At 34.0% G+C, this 21,529-nt stretch overlaps 1 protein-coding gene across 1 annotated transcript in view; it reads right to left on the bottom strand.

Annotated features, from left to right (window-relative positions):
• Window positions 1-21,529, bottom strand: part of LOC128997182 (acetylcholine receptor subunit beta-like 1) — an 88,536-nt gene that overhangs the window by 25,521 nt on the left and 41,486 nt on the right. Inside the window, exons 3-4 of the mRNA XM_054422779.1 lie at window positions 10,977-11,021; window positions 3,497-3,606 (exon numbers count right to left, since the gene is read on the bottom strand). Of these exons, the coding sequence (XP_054278754.1) occupies window positions 3,497-3,606; window positions 10,977-11,021 (155 nt within the window). The remainder of the gene's footprint in view (window positions 1-3,496; window positions 3,607-10,976; window positions 11,022-21,529) is intronic.

Here is a 21,529-nt window from a genome sequence, read left to right as displayed (position 1 = left end):
GTTACACGTTACGCAAGAGCGTGTTTACATCACTTCGGTGAATTATGCAACTCGCCTTCGCTCGTTGCACAACATTCACCTGCGTGATGTAAAAACGCTCTTTCTACACTTGTAATGTAAATAGCTATTACGCAATCGTTGCGTAAACTACTGTTACGTAACCTAAATGGCTTTCGTTACGGTCGCAAATTATTTCAGAACAGCTTTTTTTTTGTTTCCTTGTGTGTTTCGGATTGTTACAGTGTTCCATCATTGAATATAATCCAGGATCTTGGAATATCTTCAGGTGATTTTTGATTTTTTTTAAATTTTGATTTTTAATGGTGATTTTTCCATAAAAAATGATAAAATAACGGAAAATCAAATTTTCACAAAAACGGCCCGAGCGATTTTGATTAAAATTTTGCATCTTATGATATTTCAAATCCGCAAATAGTACAACCACCAATTCTGTAAAAATTACGGTTTAAAAATAATTGCTACTTAAAATAACATGGTAACACCTCACATTTTATTAACATCCCCTTAAGTGTCAGTAAATAGTAACGTCAATGTTATAATTTAGCGTCTATATTTTCATCCCCTGAAACTAAATTATAATTTATATTATGAGGTCTTACCTTAGTAATCCTAATGTTTTCGATCCAACGATATTGATTTCGAACCCTAAGTCCTGAGTTCATCATCAGTCGGGATCTAGGTCGACCAAATTTCAAAAGTTGTATCCACCCGAAGGGTGGTTTTTGTCCCGAATTGATGTGTCGAATCCGCGTTAATTGTAATTGAAAAGTGTTCAGTGTTATTTTATTTTCTACGAAATCCTCCGGGTGGATTCAACTTCTGAAACTTAGTCGACCTTAATCCCGACGAACCTTCGGATTTGAAATCGATATAGTTGGATTAAAATCATTAGGATTACTATTTACTAAGGCAATACCTCAATTATACAAGCAACCCAGAGGCAGAAATGATTCATAATTTCATGTACAACGCTAAATTATAAAAAATAACCACTCTATTAAAATGCGTGTCTAATTTAGATTCAAGTAATAACCGAGCTCCAACTAAAAGACGTGAGTAATACAAGCAATTTCCAACATGGCGGCGATCGAGTTTGAGGATTTATTGCCAAAAGGAAGTCCAATTAGGGAAAGAAATATGGGTAAATGCATTAATCGTGGTGGGAGGGGGGGGAGGGGGAGGGGGGCTGTCAGGATGGTTCTCAATTAACTATGGATCGAACCTATCCGTCTAAGAAAATAACTTGGTCCTCGAAGAACTTGTTATGCTACTTGAATGCCTCCTTCATACTTTGAGCAAACATAAAAGCAGGTTTGAGATTCACTCTGTATTTCCAATTCTTTGAAAGGAAACAAGATTCGATATTGTAAAATGACTAAGTCGGGTGGTCTTTACAAATACAGATGGGCCTACGGGTTTTAATTAAATAGTATATTTCGTACCTAGGGCCGAAAACGAGGTTTTGCTGGCTCGAGATAGTTTTTAAGATCGAGACGAAGTCGAGAACTTGAATCGATCGAGAGCTGCAAAACCATTTTCGGACCGTGGTACGAACACTATTTTTCACCACACTACTACTATTCACAATAATAGGGTTTTAAGCATAACATATTTTCAAATACTGATCGAATGTTATTTAAAAAGTCAAAAATTTAGTGAGAGCTTTGTTCTATATTTTTATTGGTTTACTTTTGTTACTACCCCCTCAGGATTGTGGAATTAGTGGCTTGTGTACCTCAAAGTCAACAATCCTTGAGATGACTCAACTGTTACCATGGTTTCAACATACTAGAGTCACATCAAACGATACCTTGACATGATTGCAATGTAACTATAGCAACCAATAGGTTACATAGAGGGTTGTGAACTATTATTTAATTTCATTACATATATTTAGCCGTTAGACCAATTTTATTGTCTGGGAGTCGTACCACAAATAAATTTTAAACTCAAACAGATTATTTATTTTTACATCAGTAAAAATAAAACAATACAAGGATGTCTTTTCCTAACTGCATAGTCACTTTTAGATTTACTAAGCTGTTACAGTCAAGTGTTTTAATGTTTTTTTTTATTTATGTTTAAATTTACAAAACTACTCCAGTGACTCCGTCACCCACTGACATGTACGTCACATACGTCCCAAAACAATGGGAATCGTGGGTTTGAGTCAAAACGTGTGGGACCATGTGAAAAGTGCGCATTTTAGCAGTGCTTAAAACCCGTGTCCAAGGCAAATTAAACAATGCAATAGGCCTTTTAAGTTTAGATGATTACTTCTTAACTAAAAAATAACGTTAATGAAAAAGGTCATTGTAAAAAATTATTAGTCGGTTCAAGACAGATAGTTATTATAGGCCTATGAATAAATCAAAAATACCAATAGCCTATTTAAAATATGCCAGACATATATAATAACAAGCAATTTTCGTCATACTGCAGCAAAAACAGCCGTTTTTTATACATGTGTTGCGGATTTAAAGTACTCTTATTATTATATTGATTAAAGTGCTCTTTTACTCCCTAGGGAATAAAAAGCCTATTTAGTCCCTAGGGAGTAAAAGTCAGCTATCGTAAACAGTTGAAAACTTCTATTGTAAGCAATTGCATGTATCGAAATGATTTATAGATTGATTTAATCGGTCTTAGCTTATTGTTGCATTCTTGTCAACAGTTCGACTTATCGCCTTTGTAATAACACAATCGTAACAGATGAAATGATCGAATCACTTACTAAACAGCTACTTATTTTCGTTAGCAATATTTAAATCGAGTTGGAAATCGTTTTGAAAGGTTATCTTTACATGGACAGAATTTTTTGCTTTCTTAGTTTGCTATTTAATGTTGCATTATAACGAAAAATATAGTTCATCACACGGACAAAAAGTGTCTTTTCAACCACTTATTTTCTGACATCGGCTTCGCCTCGATCGTTAACTTGAGCTTGGGTCGAAAAGAGTCACTTTATGCCCTAGTGATGAAATGTACTATAACCTAGCTTAATCAGGTTACAATGGCGGCTTTAAACAATATTTGATGTCATATTACATGAAAACCATTAATTTTATAAAATATTTGCAGGACATGTAAAATCTAGTAAATTTAATGCAGATTACAACGTTATCTTGTAAGCTTATTTTAGGCAAAGAATATCCGAGAAATACATTTTTTTCTTGCCGCACCTACAGTTTTCTATATTTTAACAATGTTAAACTGATAGAACTAATTTTTAACATTGTTTTAAAAGAGAAAACTGAAGGTATGGCAAGAAAATATTAATTTCTCAGTTATTCTTTGTCCATTTTTACAAAATGTCAATGCTGTAGCTCAGTAAAAATCACATAGACAGATAGACCGAAAACGGAATGAGATAGGACACATGTTATGTTAAGTTTTTTGTTTCTTTTGACATGCTGAATAACATGAGAAAGTTTGTTCGTGCAAGACACCCTGTATAGATAGATAGGATACTTACTTGTTGAACAATACGATGTCCGGTTTCCATACTTTGTCTGGCGGTAACCGCAGCACACCGATACCGCCGTAGTCTGCTTCGTCCCACTGCAGCTGATAGTCATTCCAAACCTGTAACAGAACCAGCTGATATTAAAACAGGTGATTTAGCTACTTGGTTCGGATCATACTTCAAGCTGGGTTCACCTATGTAGGTTCAGTCGGGAGAGTTGACGCTGCATTGAATATCTCTCCCTTAGCAAAATATACGCTACACTGGTAAAATACGTAATATTACGAGAAACTGAAAACAAATTCGTTCAACTCCAAAGATTCACGAAAAATTCTCGAAATACTCGTATATTCAATTTACAAACAATTAACCCAGGAAAAAAAATCAGGTAATTATCATAGTATAGGGGCCTCCAATCTAATTCTTAGTTTTGATGTCTTACGTTATAGTTTTGTACCTCTTGAATCCAAATATACCATTATTTTTCACAGCTATTGAACATTTCTGAAGATATCGCTGTTTAAATATAGAACTTTTGAATTAACGAGGTAGCAAGGATGACATTTACAAGGGGAATGAACTGAGACTAATTGAAAGTAACTTAAACTTAGTTCTTATTTAGGTAGGTCAAGCTTTATGCGAATTAGGGGTTGTATTAAGTGTTTTGAAGTTAGGTTGGATTAGAAAGGTAAAGATTAGATTATAATGAATCGAGATGTTGGTATACGTCTCCTAATAATGTTTTTGTACAGTTAAAACCCTGGAAAACACTTCAAAATCCTTTCAAAAATGCTTGCTTATGTTAGAACAGCACCATTCTACTAAATAATCCCACTTTAGCAAATTCCTTATGAGGATTAACTTCTTAGCCTATATTGTGATGCCACTTATAAATGTAGTTTGTCTTTTAAAACTTGTTTATTCAAACATTGTACATTTAACTATATCTTCAGCAACATTCATTTGCTGTGAACAATAATGTTATATTTGGATACAGGAGGTAAAAAAACTATAAAACAAGACTTCAATAAAAAAATCCATTTGGAGGCACCTATACTAAATAATTATCGTCAATTAATATTCCCATAGCCAGTAAATAATATAGTGTTTTTGAAACACGTATAAATCAATTGAAAACGATTCCTAATTGATTATTCTGTTAGTGGCTCAGTCAAGGAAGGCAGAATATGAAACTAAGGTAGCCATGTGTTGTGGGTCCGTACCCCGTTGCCACCATGTTAAATTAATCACTAGGCCTACAGTTTATTTTTGTTCTGTACAGGTTCAACCCTAGCTTTGCTTGATGTTACAAGCAAAGGCTGTTAAGACGTAAACGGAAAATTAAAAGTTAAAAAAGGATTTGAACTAATAAAATTAAAGAAATATAGGTATTAATTCATATCCTCTATTTTTCCAATATTGTTTCAAGCATACAAAACAGAACGATTCATGAAATTCTATAAAAATGTATTTCTACATTGCACGGTCTCTGATTTTCCCATCTGTTATTGACAAGGATGTTTCGACGTGTCAACCAATACAGTGTGTTGGCTGTCAGTTCCAAATCCTGGATTCCCTCCTAAAACTGCCTCATCCGGTCACAAGTAATCCATATTTTCACAGAGTTTCATCCTGTTAGAGGACCTTCAGCTGTACAAGCACTTTCGACAAATAATTATGGAAACGCATTTTTATTTAAGGTTAAAATGTAATATACATACATTTAATTAAAGGGAATAATAAACAAAACGAATGCAAATGGGCTACCTGTGTTTTTTCCAAGATTCTGAATACAAAATTGTCGGATTTTCACGATCCATTCTGTTGTAAGAAAGATAATTTTTAGAGGAGGGGAATCTCGAAACCGTATTTTTTAGTTTCGTTTAATGGTGATTTTTCCATAAAAACCCATAAAATAAAGGAAAAACGGATTTAAAAAAGAAATGGCCTGAACGATTTCGAAAAATTTTTATGTTTTAGTCCTTAAAATTCTGAACAAAATAGTACAAATACCATTACCGTAAAATTACGGTTCAAATGTTATTGTAAGTTATGTTATTTTCTCATAAAAACCTCATAAAATAACGAAAAATTGCATTTTAGAAAAATACTGGTCTGGATTTTAATTAGTATGTCATGGTCCTTTAAATGGGGAACAAATGGTACACATGTCATTTCCAAAAATATTTTTTCAAAAGTTATTGTAACTTGAGTTATTTCCCATAAAATCCCATAAATTTCTCATCTCACAAGGCACTAAATATATAAATTTTAATCACTTCGGTATTTGAAAAAAATATTTTTGGATGATAAACAACTCTTCAACAGCTGTTTAAAATGATCCAATATGGTCACTAGCCTCCAAGAACTCTTAAGATACTAAATTATTTGTTTTAAAGCTCTACAAAATGGTTGGGAGAAAATTGAGAAATTCTACGTTCTGAGGGTCAAAAATGAGAAAAAATAATTTTAACCCCATTAAATTTATCAAATTTTATCAAATTTATTAAATCAAATGGTACACATGTCATTTCCAAAAATAATTTTTCAAAAGTTATTGTAACTTATGTTATTTCCCATAAAATCCCATAAATTTCTCATCTCACAAGGCACTAAATATATAAATTTTAATCACTTCGGTATTTGAAAAAAATATTTTTGGATGATAAATAACTCTTCAACAGCTGTTTAAAATGATCCAATATGGTCACTAGCCTCCAAGAACTCTTAAGATACTAAATTATTTGTTTTAAAGCTCTACAAAATGGTTGGGAGAAAATTGAGAAATTCTACGTTCTGAGGGCCAAAAATGAGAAAAAATAATTTTAACCCCATTAAAACCATCATGTGTAACCCCTGATTTTTAACCCTATAAAACCACCTTAACGGTAAGACCTAAGAAGCTTCGACGTCTGGTAATAAATGGTATAAATGGTAGGACAACCATATCGGATGTGGAATAAATAAAACACTCCTGAATAAATGTATGAATACTTTTGAGCTGGGTTCAGAGTTGCTAAAACCAATCTCTATTATTGGTCTTTTAAAATTCACCATTACAATAACATTGGTATTTTGGGATAGTCAACATTAATCAGATAACAAGAGCGAAGAGGTGTTTGATAAAAACATTCTTCTGAATGATGTAATACAAATATGTGTTTATTCAGAATGCTCGCCTTCATATCTGATAGCTGCTGTTTCGAGTCCAGCATACATAGACCCCTTTCCTTATATTATTTGACATAGGCCTATCTTTGAATATACATTTTTTGAATATATACTTTGGTGTAGCACGTTTTGCTTATCCTTGCTACAGTTTAATCTTGGTTTAACTACTTTGAATTGAAAAATATTGCTAACAAAATGGAAAACGAACCAACCATATACTTGTGGCGGAAATTATCAACACTGCCAAAGGGAAGTCATTACTTTATGCATATTTTGGTGTAACGACTCCTTTGCTTGGACGCAATGTAATTACTTAAGGTAGCCACGAATAATGTCTACCGTCAAAGGTGAACTTTATCCATCAAAAAGATTATTACGAACAGGGAAAATTGGAATTTTACTTTTTTACGTGTGTGCGTGTGTGTGTGTGTGTGTTTGTGTGTGTAAAAATGTCAATAACACCAACGAAATGTTTGAAAGCTACACAAGGAGACTAAAGTTGTTTAGACGAAAAATGGTTCAATAGTACTTTCCTAACATTAACAAGAATTTATTTAGAAAAAAGACTTAGTTTTTTTATTAGATAAACCTGAAATTATGTCGTTTCGAAATGACTCGTCGGAAATTTTCTCCGTTATTGTGAAGCTGTTTAAACCTTGGGCCTATATTCTTCAACACTTTGAAGGCAATTGGTTGGCAATCCGTAAAATTGATAAATTTATTTTGGAGTGAGAAGTTGAAATTTTTTATTGGACGCACTAAAATATTATTTAGTAAAAATATAAACATGTTACAGTAGTTTTTCATTGTTGCAATGATGACAAATCAATATTTACTCCCGCAAGTTTCTCCTCAAATCTTTGGAAGTCAATTGAACACAGCATGAAAGGTTTTTTAGAGTATGCATAGTCTTATATGTTTGCATTGTTCATAATCTACATTAATGTAAAAACTCCGGTCAGTCGATCCAGGAGTTTTTGCATTCATAAGAAGAGCAACAAATCCACATGTACCTCAAGTAAATTCCACCCTTGCAAGCAAGAGCCCTTACTTCAATAGTATAAAAATTTACAATAAATTGCCTCAGTACATCACACAAGAGCCCTCTGTCAACAAATTCAAGAACCTGCTAAAAACATTCTTAAGTCAAGTGGCCTACTACAGTGTTGATGAGATATATGTCTAGGCCATGTACAATCTTGAAGAGGAAATGAATCCATCTATATAAATAAATATGAAGAAATGTATAAAAACCTGACGACCACGTCGCTGATGCGATACCAGTGGGAATTCTCAAAAAAAAAAAAAAAAAAATCCAAACACTATATAAAATTATAAAGTTATACAGTAGATAGCGAGTGGTATGTTATTGGAGTAGTTTTCATTTATGAACTTTTCTAATTGAACCCAAACATTTATGCTAATCGTTATGTAATGTGTTGTAACATTATCCTGAGTACCTAAAAGATTAACAAGAAAAATGTATAATGACAGTAGCAGAAGGAAAGATAATTTTGAGCCTTGCCAGAGACAATGGAGATAATATCATCTCCTTTGTAATATTCACCTTAATATCCACAACATATGAACTTTGGTAGACTCCCGTTGTTGGTTAAATATCCTTATGAAATAGTTTTTTTGTCGTTGCGATGTAAATAAAATAAATACATAGATAACTGAGAAACTATCGTACTCACATAGAAATTGAAGCTCGCCGGTTCAATAATGAGAAAAGTCAATAATTTTGTATGGATCAAAAGTGGACTCAGCTGTACTTTATTATTGGGCTTTCAATAAATGATCCTGCTTAACAAAACAGCTGATCTTAATCAGTAACAAAGCTACTCAAATCATCCGCTCTACTTCACACTCACCCTTAATTTATATTCGGCTCAAATCGAAGTACTCATATAAATTTACTTGAGTTATAGACTGACTATTTAAGTTGGATAGAATCGGGAATTCTGTTATATTTTTATTTATTGTCGGCACATGAGTCTGTTTATACTTTGAGTTCAAGCATATAATGTTACAAACCAACTGAAGAAAATTGTAGTCCTGGAAAAATCTACGGACATGCTAAATATGGTGTGGTAAAATGGGAAAAACAATTCACTAACCCACCCTAGTTAAAATATCTAAATATTTGAAAATATTAATATTTAATAAAATTATGAAACCATGTCCCTGTGAAAATTGCAATGTATGCTTGTTTTGTTTAGAGGAGGGTCTCTAAAGAATTACCATTTTGTCTCAACTTGGCTGATATTCAATTTGCATAACTGGGTATAACACGAAAGTCTGAATCTTTGTTCGGAAAAGTTGCTCAAAAACTGCTCGTCGATAAATCCGTGTGAAAAGTGTCTTTAAAACTGTTTTGTAAAACTCTGACCAACTAAATGCAACCCATTAATTGTGGCATGAGCAATAATCATGGGAACAAAGCTTCTAAAAAGTAGCCTCAGTAACAATATTAATGAATTTAATATTTAGTTGGTCAAAACCTCATAAATCAAAACCCCTAATGCATTTGCAGATTAACTAATTTCCACAAAAAAAGTGCACTCGGATAGTTGATAGCTGATACCGTTAGTTACCAATATTCAGATGTACTTACATTAATATTAAGATGCAAGGTGTCAGCACCAAACAATATGCAACAAAAGTTGGACTTTTTTGCGTTTTAACGCCATTGCCATTTTTAAATGATTTGTAAAAGAATATCGGTCCGAATCTTGGTCTTGTTCCTATTTAACATCGAACTTTCGTCAAATAACTTAATCAATTCATAGCTTTATATTAATAGCTTGTGGGTCCATAATCGACCACACTTAAGGTCGAACTTCCATACTTCAGATTGAATATTATACTATTCAATAAAGTCACCTAAACATTCTAAGTTATACAAGGCTGAAATAATTATAAAATTGCCTAATTACTGAATAATTTATGTTGTCCAGCTAAATACTGTGAATCTTAAAATTTGAGAAGATATTACAGCAGGTTTTAATTAAAAATGTATATTGAAAAGAGAATGGAATGAAGAACAATTTGCTCATCTTTTAGAGCGGGAAAATGGCCTTCTTTCATAAATAAAGATAATCAAACGACCAATTACAGACTTAAATTAATTATTCTGCAGTTTCTGAAAACGCTGAGTCCGTTTCCTATTGAGAGTACGATTTAAGAAAGGTTTTTAACTAAGCTGGAAAACTGTGGGCGTTCTATACGCGGCTTTCATTCGGAAAATGTTATGAATTCATCCTAAATTCATACATGAGAACGCATTCTTTTATGTTTTTAAACATTATGGTAAACATTCCTTATTTACTAACCCGCTGTAGCAAATTTTTCATTCAAATTCATTAAATTAATTCGTTCCAACTCATTAAATTCATTCAAATAGATTTGAATGAGCTGACCACAGATGGTAATGGGGGAAATTGTATTACTGTATCTCTTTTAGTATTTGATACTTTAATAAATCTATATATTAATAGGCAAGCATGTTTATTTAAAACCTTTTTTCTCAGCTTGTGTGCATCGCAGGGTAAATTTATGCACACTGTTAGAAATATATTTTCCTGTAGATGTGCAGAATCCCTTAATAAAATAGGCTCGAAAATAAGCACAGAAAATGAATTCAAAATTGAAAAAATAACATGAGCCTTATGGGTTGCTATGCTGGTGACGAAATAACAAAAAAAATAAACAAAAAATAAAAACAAATGGAAGAAGTTTTAATCACATGTTTTATTTACAGCTTGGGGTGAAATAGAAAAGTCTGTATATTACATGTTTTTGGTCGAGTTTTCGACCACTGGACAACCTCTATATTATATACAGTAAATTGTTTACCCCGTTTACTTGGCTAACAGTCGGTACGACAACGGATATTAGTAATTTTCAGCAGCAAGCATCGTTGGTGGCTCAATAATTTGACTATGTTCAGTTTAATTCTGAAACCGCTGAATACAAAATGGAAACGGATATTCAACAATATTCAACATTATTCAACAATATTCAACAATATTCAATATTCAAATATATAACGAATCTCCCTTATTACACATATTTTCCAATAAGGATTATGATTATGAATGTCTTGTCACAAAACTTTGCTCCTACTTCTTGCTCAAAAAATTTAGTAGTAACCTTGTAAGTTAACAATTAAAAATTTCAAAATATTGAAATTGCAGGTATTCGTGGTTGTTTATAAACAAAATGGAATTAAAATATATATTTTATCTAAACGTGCAATTGGTAAGGGAATTCTGAAGTTAACTTCTGTACTTCTAATTTGCCAAAGAATACTTACAAGCCTTAGCCACACGTTCGATTTCATAATTTGATTCTTTTCGTTCTGAAACAAGCACAAAAATGATTAGAACCTTATAAATAAACACTTAATATGCATTATTCAAATAACTTAACTATTGTACATTTCCCATACTTCGAACGAAATGTATAAATGCTAAAATGGTAATATCAATAAAATAGAAGTTTGTTGATTTTCTAACTAAGGCGTATTTGACTTAACGATCAGGAACACAGTATGTAGGTAATGTTTATGACCCTACAGACATTATTTATATTTACCAACAATTTAGTTATTATTGCATGTTTGAAATTATTTCTTTTCCTACAGTTACCTAATAATGTACATGTTCTCTCACTGGTTTGAGAAAGCAAAGTGGCCGATTCGCTCATCAGTGAGACAATGTTAACATTGTCTCAAAATAACTTCTTGATCTGCATTGTACGTGCTATTAAATTTACGGAAAGTAAATAAAAGAAACGTCTTATAACACTTAAACCATATATTTACGCTTATACTGTTACTCACAAGACGGTAAATATACAAAAGATTGTTTCACTCTAATTACTTTGTCTCACTCCAGATTTGCAACGTGAAGGCACGTTTCTTTAACAATTTATTTGTTTGATGGAAAATGTAGGAAAAATATAATGTGCAACTCGAGTGCAAAGTGCAATTTCCTCACTCGCCTCACTCAATCGCCTCACTCGAGAAACCATTCCTCGAGAGTAAGGATTTCTCTCGAGTGAGGAATTGCTCAATTTTCTCACTAGTTCCACAAATAACTATTGTGTAAATTGATCAGTTATGATTTCTTCACTGTTTGTATACGAAAGCTTTACTTTTTAGATTTTTCTTTTATTGGGTTATAATATTGTTTTTGTAGTATTCAGGATTTCATTTCTTTAGCGAATTTCACATAGGGAAGTCTATTGCCGTAGGTGGCATGGAAACCTAGACCCAAGACTAATTTACTTGGGCTAAGCTAGTCAGATCGCATTTCATTAGATATTTTGAATTTGGTGTCGTGTGATAGGAAAGCAAAATAAAAAAATTATAAATTAATTTTTTTTGGGTAATTTTAAATGCTAAATAAAAGTGCACTTGATATTTATGCGAAATTAGCCAATTTCTAGTAGTTACAAAAATAGCCACCATTTTAACATAGTTCTACCTTAACGTATTTTTCAAGTTTCGTAAAGATCGGTTGGATCAACTCAAAGATAAAAATGTTTATGTATAAAAATACCAAATGGTGTTTACAAAGTAATTTTGGAGAAAGATTCAATCTAGATTTTCCCTTTCTTTTGACCCATACGTTATTCTAGAATTTAGCTTTTTAGTTTCGGGACACCCTGTATTTTCTCAAAGACAACTAAAATAATAACACAGTATACAGTGGCTTAGATATAAAACACACATAATTCTTTCACGATATTAAGCTTTATGTAAGCTCATGACAGGGGTCAATGAATTACTTAATGTTATCATAAAGTAATCCGTTCTCTATTTTGATGGAATGGGTAATCTTGTAACGGCCTTAAAATCTAATCGCTATAGATTTTGGAATAACTATAATTTAAACATTATTTATGTTAAGTATTAATTTAACACAAAAGTGATAATACTTTCTTTTAACATGAAAAAAAGGGTTTGTTTATTATGACTTGGAACGGAAAATCAGATACAATTATAATGTGTTCACAATGAGCATGGAAGATGAAATTGAATAATTCCTATGGTTTTGAAGATGGTCCCAATGGTTTTTGCTGAAGATTATTTACCAATAAAACATTATTTCCTTGTACTAGACTTAAGTTATCAATTGGGTTCCAGAAATAAACTAATATGCTATATGCAGTCAAAGTAAATTGCAAGTAAATGACGAATACATCAATTATTGAGTAGGTAAATAAATTTTAATTGTGCCCAAAAGCACATTGAAAAGAAACATGTGATTTTCATCTGAAATAAGCTAAAACGCATACCATTTCGGAAATGGTTTGGTTGTTTATTCTGAACAGCATTTAAATATACAAACGAATTAGTAGTTTTCGTTACTAGTCCATAAAGTAGGCTTTTTTGGGACGATATCGTGTTTAACCTGAAAATTCAAAATTCGGAAATTCGATTAGGCCTAAGTCACCAAAAAGCGTCTTTAGGACTGTTAGGGTTATTAAATGACGCGCAATGATGTGGATATGGAACATTTTATTGTCTATTATAGTTACTACACAACAGCACACACATGAAGTAACGAGGACATTACATAACCTCACAACCGACTCCGGACATAGGAAGAATAATACATTCATTCTTAGAAGAAGAAGAAGTCATATAGGCCTAAGTTACATAGACACTTGATAGCCTAAAGATTGGAGCATGTACTATATGACAAGAATATAAATTTATTCTCTCTAACACCACCCCTTAAATTTATATTCAGCAAAATATGTAAAACACACAGAAAAATTTACTAGGCCCCTAAACATGTTTCATTTTTGCTAGGTTTATGCATTTCAGAAAAGAATATGTTAGGCCCTAAACTAACTATGCCTAACAATTCCAAAATGTTGTACACAACTCTCATGTTTAACTTTTGTTAGGGGCTTGGTCAGAACATCTGCTAACATTTCTTCAGAAGGTAGATACTTAATACAAACAACCCCTGATTCAACATGTTGTCTCAAAAAGTGATACCTAATATCTATGTGCTTTGATCTAGCATTAGTTACAAAATTTTTTGTCAACTGAATAGCACCTTTGTTGTCACAATATACATCAAATGGGTTCAGAGCATTTTTTGGATCAATCTCTGAGATTAACTGTCTTAACCATAACAATTCTTGAACTGTAAATGACAATGCCATATACTCTGCCTCACAAGTGGACAATGCTACTGTTCTCTGTTTTTTGCTGAACCAAGATATGAAACTACCAGAACATTTTAACAAACAACCTGTAACAGAATATCTTTCATTTATTTTGTTTCCCCAATCTGCATCACAATAGGCTATTACATTTTTATTCTCTTCCCTTGAAAATTCCAATTTAAAATTAACAGACCCTTTTAAGTACCTAAAAATTCTTTTAACTGCTAACCAGTGTACCTTACTGTAAGAGTTATTGAATCTACTTAATAAGTTGGTAGCAAAAGAAATGTCTGGTCTTGTTATTTGTGACAAATACAGTAAACTACCGATAGCTTCTTGGTATGGAACACTCACCATGTCCGTCTCTTCGTCACTTACTGTCGTGAAGTCCAAGCCTGGATCAAGTGGAGTAGTTACTGGCTTCGTTTTGCTCATACCGAATCTCTGTAGCACTTTCTTGGTGTAGTCTTCTTGAGAGATCCAAATTTTTCCAGCTTCTCTGTTTCGAGTGATGGTCATGCCGAGACAATGGTTGACAGGTCCAAGGTCTTTCATATCAAAGTGAGTCTTGAGAGTACTCTTCGTCTTTTCCATGGATTTCTTGTTGTTCGAGAAGAACAGCATGTCATCGACATATAGAGCAATAACTTGTAGGTTATTTCCTTGTCTTGAATAGTAAACACACGGATCAGCTTGAGATCTCGTAAAGTTCAATCCAGATAGCACTTCGTCTATTTTTCTGTTCCAATTTCTTCCAGCTTGCTTCAATCCGTAGACGGCTTTCTTCAATTTCCAAACGTTTCCATCCTTTGAAGTAGCGATCTCTTTGGGTGGTATGACATAGACGTCTTCATGAAGATCTCCGTACAAGTACGCTGTTGTCACATCCATGTGATCTATCTCCAAATCTTCTTTGGCTGCCAAGGATATGAGGTATCGTATGGATGAATATTTCACCACAGGTGAGAACGTTTCTTCGTAATTTATCCCTTTTATCTGGCTACATCCTTTGATTACCAGTCTCGCCTTGAGAGTTTCTTCTTGGTTTTCACATGCGGGCTTAATTTTTAGTACCCATTTAGTTTTCAATGGTTTTACACCTATAGGTAGGCTAGTTTCTTCAAAGGTTTTGTTTTTTATCAAGGAGTGTATTTCTTTGTCAATACTTTGTTGCCACTGTTTTGATCTTTCACCACTTAGGGCTTCTTCTATGGTGATTTCTGTATCATCATTTTTTTCACTGTAGTATATTACATGATCAGGCCAAGTTTTCGGTTTCTTCTGTCTAGCAGATCGTCGTGGTGCTTCACTTGGTACGTCTTCATTTTCAAAACCAAGAAAATCTTCATCATCAGTAGCTTCATCTTCATTTGGGAGATTATCTTCTGCATGATGTTCGTTCTCTTCAGATCCATCTTCACTTGACTCGATTTGTGCTGAAAGGTTTACGTTGTTCTCCTGAACTTGCTTATTTAACTTTTGACTGGTCTCAGGATCCTCTTCTTTTTGGTTTTCCAAAAATATTACATCCCTAGAGATTGTAATCTTGTTCGTCTTAGGGTCGAGAAGTCGATATCCCTTTGTTGATGCACAGTAGCCTACAAAAATAAATTTTAGTGACTTTGGGTCCCATTTCTTTCTTTGCGTTTTTGGTATCTGTACCATGGCGTTGCATCCGAATACTCTCAGGTGAGCTAGACTGGGTTTTCTCCCATGCCATATTTCATAAGGTGTTCTATCTCCAAGGATTGCTGAAGGCGAGCGGTTTGTTAAGTACACAGCTGAAGAAATAGCCTCAGCCCAATATATTTTAGGCAAGTTTGCATCAAACAACATTGTTCGAGCTTTTTCAACTAATGTTCTATTGGCTCGCTCCGCGACTCCATTTTGTTGAGGGGAGTAGGGAGTCGTAAGTTGGTGAACAATTCCTTCAGAAGAAAGATAGTTCTTCATTTCTTCATTGACGTATTCGCCACCATTATCCGATCTGATTTTCTTTATTTTCGCTCCCGTTTGTTTCTCGACCATGGCTTTGAAACTTTTGAAGATTTTTGTCACCTCAGATTTTTCTTTGAGAAAATACACATACATGAGTCTTGAGAAGTCATCAATGAATGTCAAGAAGTATCTTCGTCCGCCGACAGATGCAGTTTCCATAGGTCCACAGAGATCTGTATGTACAAGGTCTAGAATATTTTCAGAGTACATTTTGCTCCGTTTGAAAGGTAAACGTGTCTGTTTTCCCATTATGCAAAGCTCGCATGGATCTTCCACTACAATATTGTCGTCTAAGCCTGTGGATATTTTTGACAGCTTTAACATACCTTTCCGGTTCAGATGGCCTAATCTACGATGCCATAAAATACCTTTATTCTCAGAATAGAAACAGTTTTTTATTTCTGTTGTATTCATACAATAAATTCCATTTTTTAGATGAGCTGTTGCAACTAAATTACCTGTCTCATTATTATGAACATAACCCCCACTTTTGTCAAAGGTTACAGTGTGTCCCTTCTTAACTATCTTACTCACTGATAGTAGGTTAACTGCCGAACTTGGTATGTGAAAAACATCATTGGCTTCTACTTCTACAACTTCACTACCATTATATAGCTCAAGATCTACAGTGCCAGAACTATCTGCAACTAGATCTGAACCATCTGCTGAAACTATTGTACAGCTATTTGGTTTTAGATTGCTAAGCTTATTTACATCGTTTGTAATGTGCGTGGACGCACATGAATCCAAGTACCATAAACCTTCATTATGGGTACGCCGATGACTGTCTACAGCCAGAAAAGCATTTTTCTTACTTGTATCATGGCTATTTTCATGTTTGTACTCATTAGGCCTACTTTTATTGGGCCTATCTGAAAATCTAGATTCATTAGGTCTAAACCTACTGTTTTGGTTAGGCCTATTAGATTTATTGTTACTACCATTTGATTGAGGGCAATTCTTAGCTAGATGGTTAGGCTTATTGCACCTAAAACATTTTAGCGGTGTCGACTTATTAGACCTAAACTGTTTATTGGCATAAAGAGCAGATTCACCGGTCCAGTCCTCGGATTTCACATCCTGAAGGAGCTTTACTTTGATGGAATCACCAGTGATAGGTGTTCCCGAATTTTCTAATGCCATGATCATCGGTTTGTAGTGATCAGGCAAACCTGCGAGTAGCAAGGTACCAATCCACTCCTCACTAACATTAAATTTCATTTCATTTAACTTAAAAGCTGTTGTTATGATTCTATCACAATAATCATCAATAGACTTACATTTTTCAAGCATGGTTGTGACTAAGGTTTTTAGTAGGCCAACTTTCCTTGTTAAGCCAGAATCCTCAAAGGCCTTTTCCAGAGCGTTCCAAGCTTCTGCAGCCGTTCTAGTGTCTCTGATGTGAGAATAATTAATCTTATCCACAAATAAAACTATTCTTGAATGGGCTTTCTTGTCTTTTTTCTTCCAGTTATCACTGATGGGGTCCGGTGGGGTTTCCTCTATGACATCCCAAAGGTCATCATGTACGAGATAGGCCTTCATTGCAAATTTCCAAGTTGAGAAGTTTTCCCTCCCCTGCAGTTTTTCAACAATAGGTAGACCTGAAGAAGCACTCATTTTTTGTCGGTACTGTCTTCAGAACAAAGAACAAAAGTCTCACGTAGTCGCACACGGCACAACCTATGTGTAGGTTAGGATCAATCGTTACTCGCGAACCCGTGAACAAACTGATATCACAATGTTCCAGTTATTAATATCCATATCCACAAACGGCCTCTGGGCCCATAACCACTGTTAGGGTTATTAAATGACGCGCAATGATGTGGATATGGAACATTTTATTGTCTATTATAGTTACTACACAACAGCACACACATGAAGTAACGAGGACATTACATAACCTCACAACCGACTCCGGACATAGGAAGAATAATACATTCATTCTTAGAAGAAGAAGAAGTCATATAGGCCTAAGTTACATAGACACTTGATAGCCTAAAGATTGGAGCATGTACTATATGACAAGAATATAAATTTATTCTCTCTAACAAGGACGAGTTACGAACAATATTTTTCATTACATTGTCATATATTATAGCAGAAACTACAAAAATATAGCCAAAACCATTTGATTAAAAAGGAAAGTTTACTTTACCAAACACATTTTACATATTGAAGGTTCAGAACAGCTGATTTGTTTTTGAGATAAGCTTTGACATATCCATATGAGTCGAGTCCGTAAAATTTTTCCAACTAGTCCGCAAAAAACTATCTTTAGGGACTCAAAACGATCCGTAAGACAGCTGTTTTTGAGACAGTTAAATGAAAAATACATTTATTCTAAAAATCATTTTTAATAGTGTAATTAGATTGAGTATAGTGAAAAAAAACTAACTTTTAACGTAAAAACTTACATGCTTTGATTACAAATAAAGATCCAGTGTTACGGATCAAATCAAGAACACAAAAATAATTCCATTTCACATTTCGTTTCGAAAATCAAACTCCCCAAAATAAACATGTTCCATGTAAAATCGAATGAACAGTTTATTCGATTGCGGAGATGGATTGAAAATACTGACGTGTTTAATACTCACTGACACAGTCGTAATAATAAACATCATCAGGACCAAGTGTTATTGGTTGTGCAATACATGCATGCAGAGTAACAGTAGTTCACTCTCGATAATACGACTCTTGTGCAACCAAAGGGATGTCGGATAATCGAGAACAGTATAACTTAATACTAAATCTAACTAATAAGGTAAACAAATCAACTCTTTCATTGTTATTGAGTGTTTGTCGACTTTTAGACCTTCATGTTATCCAGTTTAGGTACTAACTAAATAATGTTATTGAAAAGCTCGTTGGCTTGTTAAACATTGTGCACATCTCTTACAGGTCTGAGTACTTTAATACTTAATACTTTAATACTTTTATACTATAATCTGAAATTGTGACCATACGAATGAAGGTATTTTAAGCCATGTAAGAATGGAAATGTGTAGGATGAGTGGCGTGATCTTGTAGTCTTGTTAGTGACTAAGGCCGACATTTTTCCTTAGACACAACTGTTAGTATTAATAGCACATACAACCAATGACAACTAAGGGTCCTAGAGTACGTTTTGTTTCCCTTAAATACATGAAATATGCATATTGTTTTACGCTATCTAACGGTGGCCGGCTGAACGAATAACTAACTGTTGACTATAATCTATACTATTATAAAGAAGAGGTGGTGTCTGTGTGTGTGTTTGTATGAGCTAATCTCAAAAACTACTGGTCGGATCGGGCTGAAATTTGGCATGATGATAGCTCACATTCCCGATTAACATATAGGCATATTTTTATCCCAAAAATCCTTCGGGGCTCCGCCCCAGTGGCTCTGGAGTTTCCCATGTTAACCTTATGAGAAATGGAATTAATGAATCTTAACAGCTGTTTCAATTAAACAAGTTGGTTCTGTTCTATGATGTTCAATAGCATTAAAAGTTACAAGGATTACCAACAGGGTGCAGCACTAGCACTATTATTTCTTTTACATTTATGACAACAGCAAAAGGTGAGTGAGCGTAGCGAACGAACTTCAACCTGGAGGCGAGTGAGCGTAGCGAACGAGCTAACCTGAAGGCAAGTGAGCGTAGCGAACGAGCTAACCTGAAGGAAAGTGAGCGCAGCGAACGAGCTCCAACCTAAAGGTGAGTGAGCGTAGCGAACGAACTTCAAAAAGAACCGAAATTTCTTAAACCATGTCCTCACTCATAACTGCTATAAGCATTTGATACTTATATGCCAACCCCGTACGAAGGACGGGTACTCTGCTAGTGTCTTTATATAAATATGAATGATATTGATAATCGATGATTTTGGTTGATGATTATGATGAAGTAAGTCATCTAGTATTGCATAAGCCCACCATAAGCTGAAGGTCAGTCAGATTGTGCTGAAATATAAAACACACTTTAGCCAAGAACTCAAACTTTTTGGTTATCATTTCATACGTTGGTGTATTACCTTTTCTAAAAGCCATACTATTATTAATTCTCTACTGAACAGTGTCATCACTTAAATAGTACAAAGGCGAAAAAGGTTGCAATAAGGAATGTAATCCCAATCCCAGTATACTATTGAGGGAGGTAGCCCTGTCTGATTGTATAACACTAATGTAGTCTAAAATGAACAAACACCCTGCAACTTAAAAGCATCGAGTTTATCGTATCAGAATTCGTCACAATCACAGTAATGCTTACCAATGATGGAACGTAGTGGAGTAACCACTCAAAATGTAAAACACCTGGTCTCCCCCTCCCCCTCCCCTACCATCGCGCTCGGCGTCGCTGCATAATACATCCAGATACATTTTACAGCAAGCCGTCTCCTTTTCGCAAAATGAAACACGAAAATCGTCGCAACGTCCCGGGAGGTTTTCAGTCTTTACAACATTACAATGAACGACTTGTCAGTCTATGATCAGCCCAGCGAGAGCTAAATGTGCTTTTCAATCCAGGTATTATTCGCTGAACAATTCGTTGACGCATGAGTTGCAGTTTTGTTTAGAGTGTTTTAGCGAATTTCCCATATAGGGAATAAGCTATTACCGTAGTACTCATGGTAAGACCTGGACGCGGGACCGATTTTTTTTTCGTTTTGAGGTCCCTAGAGGCCAAAAACACCATCCGTTCAAATTTATATATATATATATATATATATATGTGTGTCCGTCAGCACGATAACTCAAGCAAAAATGATCCGATTTTAATGAAATTTGGTACATACGTGTAAACGTACGTTTATTCGAACGAGTTCGTGATCCAGCATGATCGGACCATGGGAACGGGGGTTTACGGGAGGTTTTATGGGGTAAAAATAGGTTTTTCCCATTTTTGACCCAAAAAAACATAAAATTTAGTAAAGCGTTATTATGCGCCTAATGGTTACGGAGAAAATTCAAAAAAATTGTAAATTTAAAATTCCCATGTTATTCTTATGGAGAATAAGTAAACTGTTGTAGTTTGCTTGTTTGTGAACATATTTTGATTGAATTTGGAAAATGTTTTCATTTCTTACTAACTATTCACATTTTACAAAAAAAACAGTTTTACCCTCCCTGATGCAGCAAACCTAAGTATTTGTTAAACTAATTCTATTTAAATCAAGAATAAATGTTATATTTTTAAGTAGACATTTCAGTGTAAATCCAATCAGTCAAATGGAAATTCGCATAGTCTGCAGGTTTGCTGTGGCGGGGGTATTTAAAGTTTGTATAGAAGGTAAAGAGTCAGTAGCTCTTTGACGGATCGAAATTGGATACAGATTTTTTTTACGTCGATTTTAGAAGTTTTCTCCAAAGGGAAGTACATAACCGTATGTGGCTCGGTAAAACCTAGACCCAGGACCGATTTACTATTTCTTTTTGAAGTCCCCAGAGGCCAAAATGGTACTTTCCTGTTAAAGGGAACATTCATTATTATCGATGATTTCTTTTCGATACATCGATATTTTATTTTTGTATTCGATATATTGATATTAACAAATTGGAACTTATCAGCTGACAACTGCAATATGACACTAAATATTGTTCAGTATAAAAAAAATTAAAAAAATATTATATTAAAATGAAACTGTTCTAAGCTAACCTAACTAACCAAACTTGCTGTAACATTTCAAAATTCCGTTT

This window comes from Macrosteles quadrilineatus, unplaced genomic scaffold (assembly GCF_028750875.1).
Source record: "Macrosteles quadrilineatus isolate MER2022 unplaced genomic scaffold, UCM_ALF_1.0 Scaffold_6__1_contigs__length_79288215, whole genome shotgun sequence".
Lineage (NCBI taxonomy): Eukaryota > Metazoa > Arthropoda > Insecta > Hemiptera > Cicadellidae > Macrosteles > Macrosteles quadrilineatus.
This window is presented reverse-complemented; position numbering and strand designations above follow the sequence as displayed.